Source organism: Neoarius graeffei, chromosome 11, assembly GCF_027579695.1.
Source record: "Neoarius graeffei isolate fNeoGra1 chromosome 11, fNeoGra1.pri, whole genome shotgun sequence".
Classification (NCBI taxonomy): Eukaryota; Metazoa; Chordata; class Actinopteri; order Siluriformes; family Ariidae; genus Neoarius; species Neoarius graeffei.
In genome coordinates, this window is record NC_083579.1 from 76784108 (window position 1) to 76801401 (window position 17294).

Here is a 17294-nt window from a genome sequence, read left to right on the forward strand (position 1 = left end):
CTTTAATTTGATACATTACACAACACTATGAGAACTACTTTTAAAGAATGGCCGGTCATCGCTACAGTACATGCAGACATGGGGAGAACATGCAATCTCCACACAGAAAGGCCCCTGCTGGCCACTGGGCTCAAATCCAGAATCTTCTTGCTGTGAGGTGACAGTGATAACCACTACACCACCCGATTACATCAGGAAGGGCATCCAGTGTAAAACCTATGCCAAATCATTATGCAGAACAGATCTGCTGTGCTGACCCCTAACTTGAACAGCCAGAAAAAGATCTACCGATAAGGAGGAAGAGCTTAATTTGTTTTTGGGGCCATGCACTTCTTTGTTTCAATGTTTTCATACGTATAGACTACAATTATTATTTTAATTTCAAAGTGGGACATTCATTATCATTTTAAAATTTCTTAAAAATACCCATAATTACTGATGTAGCATCTTCAAGATAGTCTTGTATGACTAAGAACCTTTACATGCACTGTGTCGCTTTCAATCTCTTTTTGCCTCATGGTAATTTTATTACAGCCATTGGTAAATCTCAAACAAGAGCAGCTGTGTCATATCAATACCCTGCATTCATTCATTCATTCATTATCTCTAGCCGCTTTATCCTTCTACAGGGTCGCAGGCAAGCTGGAGCCTATCCCAGCTGACTACGGGCGAAAGGCGGGGTACACCCTGGACAAGTCGCCAGGTCATCACAGGGCTGACACAGACACAGACAACCATTCACACTCACATTCACACCTACGGTCAATTTAGAGTCACCAGTTAACCTAACCTGCATGTCTTTGGACTGTGGGGGAAACCGGAGCACCCGGAGGAAACCCACGCGGACACGGGGAGAACATGCAAACTCCGCACAGAAAGGCCCTCGCCGGCCCCGGGGCTCGAACCCAGGACCTTCTTACTGTGAGGCGACAGCGCTAACCACTACACCACCGTGCCGCCCCAATACCCTGCAGGCATGCTGAATTTCTTCCACTTTCCCTTTGATTTGTGCACCATGACCACAATACCAAGCTGCCATATCAGGAGCTGTGGTGACTGACACCCGTCGTCCTGAGGGGTGAACCGTACCAGGTTGCAATGTGTGAGCAAAATGAGTAACGCTTGCCCTGATGGTCACCAGGGGTATACACAAAATTAATGTGTAAATCAGAAATTTCTAGGACAGGAACTGCCTTTTTAGGATGGTATTCATAGGTCATACTTTCTGAAAGGACATCGTTTGACATGTAACAACATAACCATTTGAATTATTTTGGCAGCGAAATGTAGTTCTGGCATAAACATGTGACCACACACAGTGATTGTGTAAAATTTAGCATTCAAAAGGCCCACTGGAAACCTTTAATTGCTTGGGTTTTTCAGTTTGTTTGTTGTCACTCTGCCAGGTTTGATTATGATCTTGGCAATCACAAATATTGCTTCACAATATTTCTCCAGTATTGTTTATTCCTTTAGTTTTAGGCCAATTATAGTCGAGTTACATTGGTTTTGTAGTCGAGTCACTAAACCTCAAGTCCAAGTCCAGGCTCGAGTCCCCAATGTTCAAGTCCGAGTCAAGTCCAAGGCATTAAAGAAAATTTTGAGTCGAGTCCACTATTGATCCGAGTCGAGTCCACTACTGGTCCGAGTTGAGTCAGACACAAGCCCCGCTATCAACAGGACAAATAACATGAGAGAGGGTTAACACTAGCTAGTTCATCGCTCAGCAAGCAAGCCCCGCTATCAACAGAGCAATGAACATAGCGTGTCACTTCCTTCTCTGGATGGAGTCTTGCCAAATGACGATTGAAGTTTGAGGTTGTCCCCGTCATCTCCTCGATAGTTCTTCTACATATGGAACAGTGCATTTTTTCCCACTGCATGAGAAGTCTGTATAAGCAAAGCGGACAATCCTAGAGGCGTCTCTCCAGGCATTTTAGCGCCATCAACGTTAGTTTGTTCCTGAACATGATGTATGAACAGGTGAATTTGCATTCTCTTGCACAAAATTAGTATAAAAATTAATGTAGATATAAATATCTTATGCCAACTTATTATGGCATGTTACAAATGTATGAGTTAATGTATGAGTCCGAGTCCAAGTCCGAGTCATCAGTGCTCAAGTCCAAGTCAAGTAATGAGCCCTTAAAATTAGGGCACGAGTCCTGAACTCGAGTACTACCGTACAAGCCTGAGTTACATATATGTAAATCAGTATGATGAATATGAGTTACAGCTTTTTTCAACTATACATTTTAGTAACCCTCTCCCCACCCCTTGAATGAGCTCATTCATTCATACAATGTCAATCCATATAGTCTGAAGCTCAGCATCCATTTCACTGCAGCACCAATGTAACTTCAAAATGGCACACACAAAATGTCACTTATAATTATGCGTTACTGGAAACCCACTGTGTGCATTCAGAAGGTGATAGGTGATGGCTGTGGGATCAAAATTAATGCCTTTTTTCTCCACTGGGATTTCGGACTCATCAGAGTGGTCCCTCTGCATCTTCAATCCTGCTTGTTGTTAAATAATCATTCTAGCGGAAAGCTGATTAAAATTGATTTAGGATTTGGGCATAACTGGGTTTAATGATAAAAATGTACAGGGGAATCACTGGATGTTATCCAAAGGTAGACTTCCCATCTATTTTCTTAATAAATTTTCTTAATGTGAAGAGATGATGGTAGGGTGGGTGTGGAGATTGCTTGCTATTCGCAAGAAGTTACAGACAATAACAGCCTCAAACTCCTCTGACACCAACTCCCAGACAGATTTCCTTCTGTAGCAGTGTTCCACTCTTCAGACCCAGGAGAATGAAAATGTGGAACTGAAATTAGCTAAGAAAGAGAGAGAGAGAGAGAGGGGTCTGAAAGGTGGAATGCCAGGGTTCTCGGTGAGAAAATAGCATTATTAGGTAGAAAATCCTCTAGATGTCTTCTTGATCTCTCATCAAATTTGTAAAATAGGACAAAAATATCTGTCTATCTATTCTTATCAGTGAACTGTGAACTATGGGGATCCCTCAGCGATGTTGAGTCAAGTGACTTTATTGTCATTTCAACCATCTACAGTTGGTCCATTACACAGTGAAATGAAAGGACACTCCTCCAGACCATGGTGCTACATAAAACAACACAGGACTCCATGAAACTACAGAAAACTAAATAAAACTATACAGGACTATACATACCGTAAAGTGCATGTGTGCAAATGTGTGCAACCAGCAACAAAGCAGTGATTACTAGAACAGGATGATATGCACAGTCAAAAACAATGCAAAGCCAACCAGTACAGAGTTCTACTGTGGATAGCTTAAATTACAAAGTAGATATAATTTTCCTGAGGTCCACAAAACATGACTGAAATGGTTGAGGAAAGATTGTCAGTGATTCATCATCTTTTCAACAAAACTCACCCACCACCCAGTGAATCATCCAACATGGATCATATATGATGGAAATGATACCTCTGTGGGCTATCCTTTGTTTCCCATTGTGAAACAAGAGAAAAATGTACGCACATGTACAGTATTATACATAAGCATGACTGATTTGGTTCATCTCTGTCGAGCGCTATCTCAAAAAGATATCTTGGTCATTAACGGATAGGTTCTGCAGAGGTATTGACCCAAAATGTGATTGATGTATTTGTAAGGGCAAGCTGACCTTTCTTTGCTTTTTGCCTTTTCAGGCCTTTGTACATGATCTACCATGGCCAAAGTGTTCTGCAGCCTCCTGCTTCTGGGAAGTACAATGATGACAGCCACTGCATGCCCCAAGTACTGTGTCTGCCAGAACTTGTCTGAGTCTCTAGGCACCCTGTGTCCTTCGAAAGGCTTGTTATTTGTCCCACCTGATATTGACCGTCGGACTGTCGAGCTGAGGCTGGGGGGGAACTACATTATCAGGATTACACAGCAGGATTTTGTCAACATGACTAGTCTTGTGGACTTGACGCTTTCCCGGAACACCATAAGCTCCATCCAGCCTTTCTCTTTTGTGGATCTTGAGACTTTACGCTCACTCCATCTGGACAGCAACCGCCTAACCGAACTTGGCCCAGATGCTCTGAGAGGTCTGGTCAACTTGCAGCACCTCATTCTGAATAACAATCAGCTGGGCCACATCTCCAAAGAGACCTTTGATGACCTGCTGCTAACACTGGAGGATCTGGACCTGTCCTACAACAACTTGCGGAGTGTACCCTGGGAGTCTATTCGCAAGATGCTCAGCTTGCACCAGCTCAGCCTTGACCACAACCTCATCAGCCACATTTCTGAGGGCACTTTTACAGACTTGGACAAGTTGGCCAGGCTTGACCTCACATCAAACCGGCTCCAGAAGCTTCCGCCAGATCCCATATTTGCACGGTCTCAGACCAATGTGGTGCTGAGTACACCATATGCTCCTGTGCTGTCTCTTAGTTTCAGTGGAAACCCGCTTCATTGTAATTGCGAGATTTTGTGGTTGAGACGATTTGAGCGTGAGGATGACATGGAGACTTGTGCATCTCCTCCGAATCTAAAGGGGCGGTACTTTTGGTATGTGCGTGAGGAGGAGTTTATCTGTGAGCCACCTTTGATTACTCAGCATACGCACAAACTTCTGGTGCTTGAAGGCCAGACGGCCAGCCTACGCTGCAAGGCAGTGGGTGACCCCATGCCTTACATACACTGGGTGGCTCCTGATGACCGACTTATCAGTAATTCATCACGAGCCACTATTTACGAGAATGGCACCCTGGACATCATGGTCACCACCTCCAAGGATTATGGCACCTTCACTTGCATCGCCTCCAACGCTGCAGGAGAATCCACTGCCTCAATTGAACTCTCCATCATTCAGCTGCCTCATCTCAGCAATGGCACTAACCGCACCTCCCAGCCCAAGTCCAGGCTGTCTGACATCACCAGCTCTACAAAGACCAGCAAAGGGGAGACCAAACCCCAGCCAGAACAGGTGGTGTCTGTGTCAGAGGTCACATCTGTCTCTGCCCTGGTCAAGTGGACAGTGAGCAAAACAGCTCCCAAGGTGAAAATGTACCAGCTCCAGTACAACTGCTCAGATGATGAGGTCCTGATTTACAGGTAACCATTCAAAATGTCTTTGCCCTCTTATGACTTGTGAATACTAACCAGATTGGAAATATTCACCCTCCTTGTTTTCTTCCATTCTAACTTAGGCTAAAAAGCTCTATATTTGAATATAATGCACTATTCTTCTTTTTATATTGCTTACAGGCCTGAAAAGTTCCTGAAATTAAAAAAAAAGTAGAGATTCCATAATAAGTCAGTAATATCCTAAGTAAGATATACGGTATGCTGAAGTGCAAATCATTCCCTTTTTCTTGCAGTTATTGTCTGATTTTACCACCAACAGTGAATGTTCTGTAATTCTCAAAACAATACTATTCATAATATAATTATAGGTCTTCTTCATCTAAATAGCTGAACATTTTATTCAGTATCTTCAATACTAAGTTCATAATACTGACCCTACATTGACACACTTGTACTTTGCCTCTTTTGCACTGTCCAGAGTTTCTTTAGTTCCACTGAGAAGCAGTTTTAGCCAAAATGTGTAGCCTACAGTTCACTATACAACATATATACACCATTTAAAAATAAAATAAATAATAATCATTTAAAAAAAAAAAAACGAACAGAAAAATGGCATGTGCTGTTTTGTGCTGGCTTTGTGAGCAGATTAGCAAAACAATACTAGCTTTAAAATAGTAGCTGGATACACTCACCAGAGGCACCAACAATCTATGCTACTTCTTTTCAAGCTGTCCTCCCCCCTATTATCTCTGTTCACATTGAATGAGAGGTCATATATGATAGGATAAAAGGAAATCATGGTTATAAGTTGATCTTTTGGTCAAATAGTTAATGGGAAATTATTGTAGGTAGGAATTAAAGTCATAAGTAAGGAATTTAAGAAATGTCATAAAATATGCAGCACAGGCATGAACCTGAGAAATAATTCAAGACAACTGTTTGCGGATTATCATATACATTTTAATAATAATAATAATAATAATCTCATCTCATTATCTCTAGCCGCTTTATCCTTCTACAGGGTCGCAGGCAAGCTGGAGCCTATCCCAGCTGACTACGGGCGAAAGGCGGGGTACACCCTGGACAAGTCGCCAGGTCATCACAGGGCTGACACAGACAACCATTCACACCTACGCTCAATTTAGAGTCACCAGTTAACCTAACCTGCATGTCTTTGGACTGTAGGGGAAACCAGAGTACCCGGAGGAAACCCACGCGGACACGGGGAGAACATGCAAACTCCACACAGAAAGGCCCTCGCCGGCCACGGGGCTCGAACCCGGACCTTCTTGCTGTGAGGCGACAGCGCTAACCACTACACCACCGTGCCGCCAATAATAATAATAATAATAATAATAATTTAAATTTCTGTAGCGCCTTTCACTATCCCAAGGTCACTTTAGAGAGGAAAAAAAAAGATTAAACAGCAAGAGAGGAAAAGAAATGTTAATGGAAGAGATAAGTCTTCAATTAAGATTTGAAAGTAGACAATGAACAGCAGTCATGGATAGATTAAGGAAGAGAATTCCAGAGTTTGAGGGTAATGGCCCTGGAGGATCTTCTTCCTTAGGGGAAAGCCTGGTGCATGGGACAGCAAGTAAATTCTTGCCTGAGGGTCAAGTAATTGGGGGTCAGTAGTTCCCTAAGGTAGATAGGAGCAAGATTGTGCAGGGCTTTGAAAGAGACAAGCAAGATTTTAAATTGGATACAGGACAGAACTGTCAGCCAGTGTAGCTGAGAGAGGATAGGGTGAAGTGAGCAGAGCGTTTAAGTTGGGTTAGAACTATGGACCCTTTTCACGTGACGTCACGACAAACGCGGCCGCCATTTTGGACATGTACTATCAGTAGTTTACCACAGCCAACATTGAGGAACGGCAGCAAAGAAATTTTTTACTTTCAGCAAGACTTCCATCATGCCACTATATTGTTGTGCACCTGGATGTAGTAACCATCAACAAACAAGGCAAGGTTTATCATTTTATCAGATCCCGACGGAGAAGATGGATAGCGGCCATTAACAGATTGGCAGCCCTCGGCATACCAGCGCTTGTGTAGTGACCACTTTGTTGGAGGTAAGACGAATAAAATTAGCCAGAAAAGGCATTACATTGCTGTTAACATTCTGTGGCAGCGAGTGTGTAACCAAATAGGTTAAAATAACCCATTGTAACCTCTTTGTTCTTCTGTTGTAGCTATTGTTGACTAGCTAATGTCAACAACATAGTAGCTGGTTTTACTGTAGCAATGTTTACGTTCAGTCATTTGGATGACTGTTAAAACCTTTCAGTCTCAAGTTTTTCCTTTACTGTATTTACTAGTTTACTGTAATTATGATCCGGCAGCTATTTACACCGGATCCAGTGTAAATAGCTGCCCGAGCCAACATCCGAGGTTCCAGAGCGCGCGCCGGCTTGCTCCCCCTCAAATTAAGCAGCGCGCTCCGGCTTGCTCCCGGAGTGCTCCGGCCGAGGTTCCGGAGCGCGCTCCGGCTTGCTCCCCCTCAAATTAAGCAGCGCACTCCGGCTTGCTCCGGAGCAAGCCGGAGTGCGCTGCTTAATTTCAGGGGGAGCAAGCCAGAGCGCGCTGCTTAATTTGAGGGGGAGCGAGCCGGAGCGCGCTCCGGAACCTCGGACAGAGCACTCCTGGAGCAAGCCGGAGCGCGCTCCGGAACCTCGGACGTTGGCGTGTATGTGTATGGTGATGGGTTTTTAACGACATAGGTATACAGATCACGTGGGCCGAAGTCAGGTAAAGACGAGGGCTTCGTGTACTTCCGTATGTCAATGAACAATCCTGGTGGAAGCAGGTAAACGTCGTTCTCTAAGCCTGCTAACCTCAATTTTTGCAAATACCTCTCCCTCTGCTCACCCTGTAAATGCCCTACGTCGCTGGATAGTGAAGGTGTTTTCTGCATCTCGCTCCTTTTTCTTTTATGTTTTTCGTTTGTCGCCTTCCTCACATTCAAACTGATTCGAGCCGAAGTCCACTACATGTCCAAAATGGCGGTCGCATTTACGAAGGTCACGTGACTGAAAAGGGTCTATAGCTGTCAAAAGTCAAAGTCCCTCTCACGCCAGAATCTGGTCTTCCCAGGCAGTCTCCTGTCCCAGTATTAACCAACTCTTTAAGGCGTACTGTATAGATGCAGCACTGATCTCTGTTTCCAAAGCCCTTGGCCTCTCGCCTATACAGCTAGGGTTACAGTGGGGGCTAGTCCTCTGGTAACCGTGAGAGTTTGACTTCCTCACTTGGATCTGTATTGCAACGCGCCTTGCCAGATAGTAGTAGGTGGGCAATTCCATGTAAATGTCAACCTCACCATGCAAAAATAAAGCAACATGTAATACATCAAAACCACTCCCAGAGATCTCACCTAGGCCTGTATTTTACAGATGTGAACAAGCTGAACCAATTTGTAACCAACCTAATATGTCACTGTCAGTCTTTCTTTCTTATAATGTAAAGCCCAAGCTAAAATCAACTTTGATCATGTACAATTCTATATTATTGCCACAAGCCACAGAAATGTATGCTAAAATCCACAAAACAGCAAAACAATAGCCATCCTAAATATTATTTAAGAACTTTGATAGTTTTAGCTGATATTTAGAGAGTTTTTCAAAGGGTTATGGTGGTTAAATTGCTGATTTTCTAAACATATGCCATGTCTATTTCAGATGCGTCACATCCATAATGGAATTTCGTCACATCCATAACGCTGACTTTTCCTTCCGAAACTCTGCATGAAATACAAAATATTTTAAACAAAGATTTTTTAATATTCACCTTGGACCCCTCTATCAAATGGATATCTCCATTTCGACATTAGGTTTACGATTTCACAGAGTTTGATAAAAATGTACAGTCACCCAAGAAAAGTGATACTTTTTCTGTCACATCCATAACGCATCTTTTATTGGCATTTTCTGGCATGCCCTAGATGTACTATGGGAATTGTTCTTGTTCTATCACTTCTCCAGTATGGTACAGCCTTAAAATATGCAACACCTGTTTAAATACTGGGAGACAATAAAACATGCACTGGGTCATTTGTTGCCATTTTGAGTTCAAGTGTCACGTCCATAACGCTGGAATTGCTCAGGTACCATTTTTAAAATGGTCTTTGGTATGACCCGACCGTGAGTAGAACTCGTAATCTCCTGGTCGAGACATGCTAACCACTAGGCCAACTCGCGGTGAACTCTAGCTGTAGAGTTCTAAATATATTGTAGCTTTTGTAAAGCCTTTACCAGAAGCTCTACACTGTTAGAAATAGGGGTACAGTAGGAGTCCATTTCCGTCCCCCAAGGTACAATTTACACTAACATACCCCTTAGGGCTCATTATTGACCCTCAAGGTAACTATGTATAACTTTTTAGGGCCAAAAAGGTACATATATGTTCCTAAGCACTATATAAAAGGTACAAATAAATACATTAGAGGCTACTGATCCAGTAACAAGCCATTGTACTCCATAAGGTACAATAATATACAGTACTTGATTTTCTGAGAGTGTATGAAGAGTGAATTACAGTAATCTGAATAAGACCTAATGAAAGCATGAATCAGATTTTGTGCATCATAGCTAGTCAGAAGTCATAGAATTTGGGGGGGGGGGGGGGGGGTTTCAAATGCTGCCTGTAACTACGGTATGTAGCTTTGGTGCTTGTATCTAAAATCATGGCTGTGTATCACTTGTGTACATACAAAATGAAGGGTCAGAAACCTGTAGTGTGAACATAATCAATAGTTATATTACATTCCATTAATGGTATTTAGCAGACACTCTTTTCCAGAGCAACATACAATGTACCCAGAGCAACCTGAGGAGCAGTCGGAGGTTAGGTGCCTTGCTCAAGGGCACTTCAGCCATTCCTGGTGGTCCAGGGAATCAAACCAGTGACCTTTTGGTTCCGAAGCTGCTTTTCTAACCATTAGACTTCCCTCATGTTGTTACTAAGGTGGTGTTTACATTAGACCGTATCCGTATCGTTTTCGTTGCAGATGCACTGTCCGTGCACATTAAAACGCCGGAAAACGACTCCACAGGCGGAATAGTTTGAATCCGCCAGGGCCCACGTATTCAACCCAGTACGTATCTGATCCGGTGCTGTGTAAACATTGAGGAACGAGGATACGCAGTGCTGAGCTCTAGCTGACGTCGTCATTGGACAACGTCACTGTGACATCCACCTTCCTGATTCGCTGGCGTTGGTCATGCCACGTTGGTCATGTGAATGAGCAATACAGGAAGTGTGTTGAGGAAGTCATTAAGTGAATGAGCAATACAGGAAGTGTGTTGGTTACCGTAGCACTAAATAGTCTTGTTGTAATCGCAAAAAACGGCCATTCTGCGAGGTGAAGAGTGTACCGAACACTGTTAGATCCTTCTAGCATAAACACGAAGGCCATACACGGTGTAAAAAAGGCGTCATTGTAGTACCAGTACCGCCGATAACAGACTGGCATACTTCATTTTTTACAACGACATCCTTCCACTTGCAAGTGGTGACTTGCGCATGCCCGATATGCATTGGGATCATGTGACGTGCCGTCTAATTAGTCAAGTGATTAGCGTATCCGTGTATTGGCGTTGCTGTGTGCACGGGGAACGGTTTTGTTGCGGGCACAGAAATTTTGTGTGTACGCGAATCGTTTTAAAAACGTTAATCTGATGATCCGCTGATTCGAAATAATGTAAACAGGGCCTAAGATAGGGACAACTGCTGCTGATTGTATGCAGTTTTGGCCTATGATAATAATTTTCTTCTTAATTTATTACTAAGCAGAATGATCTTGATCTTTCTGGCTCATTTTTTTTTTTTCGGTCAAGGCTGATGTTCTATTTTTGTAATGACACATCATCTAATTATGTAATTATATTATTGACTTATCCTTTTCTAAATTAGTCACCTCCACTGGCAAACTGTCACCTATCAACAGTGTACTCTTGTCTAATCTATATTTACCCAGTGGAGTGGTAGTGGGTGGTGGAGGACGTTTACTGTCAGTGTTATGTAAATCACAGGGTCTATTGTATGGCAACTGTGTGGGAATAGCAAAAGCTGAGATCCTGCTACTGCGAAGTGTAAACACGTTGACTTATGTCTCAGTCATTAACTGCATGGAATATATCAGTGAATTCTTTTATCTACTTTTTATGATATAATTGTCCCTGTGTCAAAGCAATATGCTATATATTAGTAATGACAGTCAAGCCAAAAAATGCGTTGTTTTCTTACCAGCTGCTATGCATCTGTTCCTTCCAGTCTGCAGGGAAAAATGCATGAATCTGTTTTAATTTGCATATTTGGTTGTCAGCTTGTGTTTGTAGCATTCTGTGGTATGAAGTTGACTGGTTTACGAAAGTTAATGACATATGCTCATTCTTTTATGGGCATAAATAACTCGCTTTTTTTTCTTTCCTGAAAAATAATGAAGGTAACTAATCTGTTTTTTATCCGAGAAGTCGTTTTAATATCTTAAAGCAATAGTTTACAGGAAATATATAGTGTGTATATGTGTCAGATAACGGAATCCAGGGACAAATGTCCGCCCGGGGGCATTTTGAGTTATTGGCAGATTCAGAAAGTACAGTTTCTAAGCTTTCCAATGATGCCTTCCATGTGGAGATCTGACAATATTTGAAGAATGTGTGGCCTTTTGAAAGTGTATACTTCTTAAAACAGAAAAGGGAGAAAATCGCCCTCAAAGTTTTCCATCTCAGCTACTCTGGGTGCAGGGCGGGGACATAATGCTGCTCATTTGCATGACATTAAGGAAAGCCCTACCCCTTACTAGCTAGCACGATGCTACTTTCATGTAAACAAAGATCACCACGTCAATTTTCCTTCCATGCAAAGTATGCCCAACACAATTATGAAGTACAAAAATAAGTCCTAAAGTATACTTTAACGCTTTGTGGTTGAAAAATTACTCACACCGTTAGAAAGAAAGATAGCACGATGATGACACAACTAACACAACACTAGTTTCATGTAACCAAACCACAACACTCTCCGTTACATGCAAAAATAACCACACAGCCTTAGATTAATAAATTTACCCCATCAGAAAGAGAAACGTTGCCTTGCACACACCAATGCCTCCGATGGAATGTAGTCCTAGAACACTTCCTTTTGGTTGTGGTTTTTTTGCTAGAAATGGTTATCTCCGATGTAAATACCGTGTGTCTGTTTGCTTTGCGGTGTTTCAGCTCCTCTGCGCTGTTTAGCTTGCTCATTCCATAGTGAAATTACATGCCTGTATGCAGCTTAAGTAGCCACGAGCTCAGCTCGTATCATACAGCTGATTCGCGAAAAAACAAACAAACAAAAGACTTAAATCATCATGTGAATGGCCCATATGGTAATTTACCCACACCCCCCAGCAGGCTACAGTCCTGACAAAAACGAGACAATTTGCAACAAAAAATGTATGCTTTTCCAACAAAACAATCTATTATCTGAAATACTGATTGCATTCTTCAATATCTCAATATCTCAACTTGCACATGATGGAAAAAAACGAAAATCACAAATTTAAAAAAAAAATATGCTTCTTTTGCGATTATCTCGGATTTGTTTCGGCCGACATGCGTCCCTGAATTCGGTGAGGTGTCATATATATATATATATATATATATATATATATATATATATATATATATGAGAGAGTTATTTTTGCAAGTGTTTTTATTCTATTGATTACTGTGTCAGTTGAAGTACACAAATTAGACAGAAAAAGGTAATACGGCACGGTGGTGTAGTGGTTAGCATGGTCGCCTCATAGCAAGAAGGTTCCAGGTTTGAACCCAGCAGCTAGCAGGGGCCTTTCTGTGTGGAGTTTGCATGTTCTCGTGGGTTTCCTCTGGGTGCTCTGGTTTCCCCCACAATCCAAAGACATGCAGTTAGGTTGACGTGGGGCGGCCTTGGGCTGAGGTGCCCTTGAGTAAGGTGCCTGACCCCTGACTGCGCTGTAGTGTGGCTGCCCACTGCTCTGTGTGTGTGTGCATGTTTTCACTGCTTCAGATGGGTTAAATGCAGAGGATGAATTTCACTGTGCTTGAAGTGTGCATGTACCAAATAAAAGGTTTCTTTCTAAATATATTGAGAAAAAAAAAGAAATCCACCAGCTTACAAATTACATGGAAAGTATGAACACGCTTGTACTGAAATGTACCTAAAAATCTTTACAACAAATTTGAACTCTTTCTTGCAGTACTTTGGCATCTCTTTCTGTCAGAGGAATGGAAATCAAGTGAGGCATTTTCAATCAGTATAAGCAAATGAATGAAATTATCTTTAATTTATTGCTGCAAGTCTGTTATAAGATTAGTCATGACACTGTTGGGTTTCTGTTCTGTGTGTTGAGTATCACAGTGCAAAAATTACATCTTGGCAAAATACAGAATGTAGGCAAATTAAACTATTATTTCTTTATTAGATAGTTTTTACAGAGAACATGCCATGGAAAACTAATTGTTGTTGTTGTTGTTTTTGAAATAAGACTTGCCGATTGAACAAACTAGGCCTTTCAAAGTGGACTGTTGCCTTTCCAGGCCATAGAAAGAAAGAAAGTAGGCAGAGAGAACAGGCCAGTTAGAAAAGTGTCTGTTTTCTATGTAGAAACTTCCCTTCTTAGCATTTGACCGCCCATAGCAATCTGAATCAAAGAGATGGGGAGGAGACATTTACCTAGAAGGAATCCGTTGGAGAGAAAGCATAAGTAGGAAACACAAAGGAAAACCCGAGTCTGGATATTCCCCATTCCATTTCCATTTCCCCGTTTCCTGTTGAGAGTACGCTGTGCGCATTTTGGCTGCCACTTCTCACCGGAGCTTTTTATTTTTCTTTTTTTCTATCTTTGTTATTTTTTCTTTTTGTGATTGTATGATTTGATGTTTGTTCTTTGTTTGAATGGTCTTTTTTGGGGTGTTTTGTCCACTGGTTGTGGTGTAGCTCCGGACCTAGTTTTGGGCGTTGGTTCCCTTTGGGCCTTGGTCTGCCATGGGTGATGCCTGTGCTCCTCGCTGCAGTGAGCTCATTGCTCTTTTTAATATCGGGGTTGTCCAGCACTCTGTGCAGTGGTGCTTCTGTGCTCGCTTTGTGGATCCATAGCGTGGTGTTCCAGGTAATGTTGCCTGGTGGCGTCTCATGGTGGTGTGGGACATACCTTTGTGTGGCTTTTGGTGGGACTGTGGGCAGCTACGTCACTGGAATTCCATCCTGACCCTCTTGGGGTGGACTTTGATTTTATTTATTTATTGCAATTGTAAAGTGACCTTGCGTGTGAGAATGGTGCTATATAAATTGAACGTATTATTATTATTATTATTATTATTATTATTATTATTATTCCAAAATATGTTAATACACAAAAATAATGGGTGAACTTTCAGTGGCTGAAATTCCAGTTCAGAAATCACAAGTTAAAAAAAAAAAAATTCAAACTTTCAGGCACTTGAAGCAGATAACTGTTGCTCGTTCAGGTTAGCTTAGCAGTGGCTTACCCAGTGTTAGGGATGTGATCGGGCACATTTGATAGGGCTTTGTAAATATTATATGTATGTACCAGTAGTTTCAATAATATTTGTTTCCTATGTACAAAAGCACCTGGATGTTGTCATAAAAACTGCGACGTGAAAACTGTAGCAAAACAATTCCATGTAGTTGTGGGCAGTTTGATTAATGTTATTGAATTGATTCTTTCAAAGGGCGGCACGGTGATGTAGTGGTTAGCGCTGTCGCCTCACAGCAAGAAGGTCCGGGTTCGAACCCCATGGCCGGTGAGGGCCTTTCTGTGCGGAGTTTGCATGCTGTCCGGGTGCTCCGGTTTCCCCCAAAGACATGGAACCACTACATGGAATTGTTTTGCTACAGTTTTCACGTCGCAGTTTTTATGACAACATCCAGGTGCTTTTGTATATAGGAAACAAATATTATTGAAACCACATACATATAATATTTACAAAGCCCTATCACATGTGCCCGATCACATCCCTAACACTGGGTAAAACACTGCTAAGCTAACCTGAATGAGTTAGGTTAACTGGTGACTCTAAATTGACCGTAGGTGTGAATGTGAGTGTGAATGGTTGTCTGTGTCTATGTGTCAGCCCTGTGATGACCTGGCGACTTGTCCAGGGTGTACCCCGCCTTTCGCCCGTAGTCAGCTGGGATAGGCTCCAGCTTGCCTGCGACCCTGTAGAACAGGATAAAGCGGCTAGAGATAATGAGATGAGATGAGATGATCCTTTCAAGCAGTTCAAGAAACTGAATTCTCCTAAGAGTCCACATTAGTCCACATTTTCTTGATCTTTGTTGATTGTTATTAGCCCACTATTTTGCACACTGCATAGTGATACCAAAAGTTTCTGACCAATTCATGCAGACTGGGAGAAGCTGTATTTGGGGAAAAAAAAATACAAATGACTCACTGAAAAGAGTCATTCAAAACGAACGACTCTTTTTCATGAACTGCACACAACTAATTTTGTGGGTGGGGCTGACAGAGGTCTCGTTTAACTCTCTGGCGAAGCTCGACAGGTTTAGAATGAGGTCACGTATTTAGATAAATATCTTTGCGAGTTTATCAAGCATGATAAACATATTGACAGAAACGTTATACTTTACACTTTGTTGTGTATGTTAGCGAATCAGAGTGATGCTATTTACTTTATGTGCAAACAACTGAAAATGATTTCTTCAAGTAGACAGTCGTATAGTGGTACATGATCACTGCACATAGACACCTTGCAGAAATGCAGTTTCTCGAATAGAACATATAAAAGGTATGGATTATAAGACTACATATCAGGCATTTTTATATTAGTGAGCATAGCGAGCTCTTCCCTAGAGTAGTGCAAAATGCCATTAAAGCCGCAATAGATGACACATATCTCATCTTATCATCTCTATCCACTTTATCCTGTTCTACAGGGTCGCAGGCAAGCTGGAGCCTATCCCAGCTGACTACGGGCGAAAGGCGGGGTACACCCTGGACAAGTCGCCAGGTCATCACAGGGCTGACACATAGACACAGACAACCATTCGCACTCACATTCACACCTACGCTCAATTTAGAGTCACCAGTTAACCTAACCTGCATGTCTTTGGACTGTGGGGGAAACCGGAGCACCCGGAGGAAACCCACGCGGACAACATGCAAACTCCGCACAGAAAGGCCCTCGCCGGTCACGGGGCTCGAACCCGGACCTTCTTGCTGTGAGGCGACAGCGCTAACCACTATACCACCGCGCCGCCATCACATCACATCACATCACATTATCTCTAGCCGCTTTATCCTTCTACAGGGTCGCAGGCAAGCTGGAGCCTATCCCAGCTGACTATGGGCGAAAGGCGGGGTACACCCTGGACAAGTCGCCAGGTCATCACAGGGCTGACACATAGACACAGACAACCATTCACACTCACATTCACACCTACGGTCAATTTAGAGTCACCAGTTAACCCTAACCTGCATGTCTTTGGACTGTGGGGGAAACCGGAGCACCCGGAGGAAACCCACGCGGACACGGGGAGAACATGCAAACTCCGCACAGAAAGGCCCTCGCCGGTCACGGGGCTCGAACCCGGACCTTCTTGCTGTGAGGCGACAGCGCTAACCACTATACCACCGCGCCGCCATGTTTAACATAAATGTAATTTTATATATCGTATCAGTCAAAAGTTTGGAGACACATCCAATTCATTTATAGGTTTTTCTGCATTTTGATGACTGTCAAAGGCTCATTATTTCACATGGTGCACAAAGGTGAGCCCATATGGTCCAATCCGACGGAAGAGCTACTGTAGCACAAACTGCTGAAAAAAGTAATGCTGACACCTTTCTGTTTTAGCCAGCATTGAATGTTTAAGCAGTTTGTGCTACAGGAGCTCTTCTGTGGGATTGGACCATATGGGCTAGCCTTCATGCCCCATGCGAATCAATGAGGCTTCGACACACATGACCCTGTCACCAGTTCACCGGTTGTCCTTTGGATCCTTGGACCACTTCTGGTCGGTACTAACCACTGCATACTAGGAACACCCCATAAGATGTGCCATTTTGGAGATGTTCAGACCCAGTCATCTAGCCATCACAATTTGGCCCTTGTTAAAGTTGTTCAGATCCTTACGATTACCCATTTTTCCTTCTTCCAACACATCAACTTCAAGAACTGATTGTTCTCTTGCTGCCTAATATATCCCAGCCCTTGACA

The 17294-nt window shown here is 42.7% G+C and overlaps 1 protein-coding gene across 1 annotated transcript in view; it reads left to right on the top strand.

The window, feature by feature from the left end:
• Positions 1-3719: 3719 nt before the first annotated feature.
• Positions 3720-17294, top strand: part of LOC132894638 (leucine-rich repeat and fibronectin type-III domain-containing protein 2) — a 61929-nt gene continuing 48354 nt past the window's right edge. Inside the window, exon 1 of the mRNA XM_060934730.1 lies at positions 3720-5095. Coding sequence (XP_060790713.1) covers positions 3720-5095 — 1376 coding nt within the window. The remainder of the gene's footprint in view (positions 5096-17294) is intronic.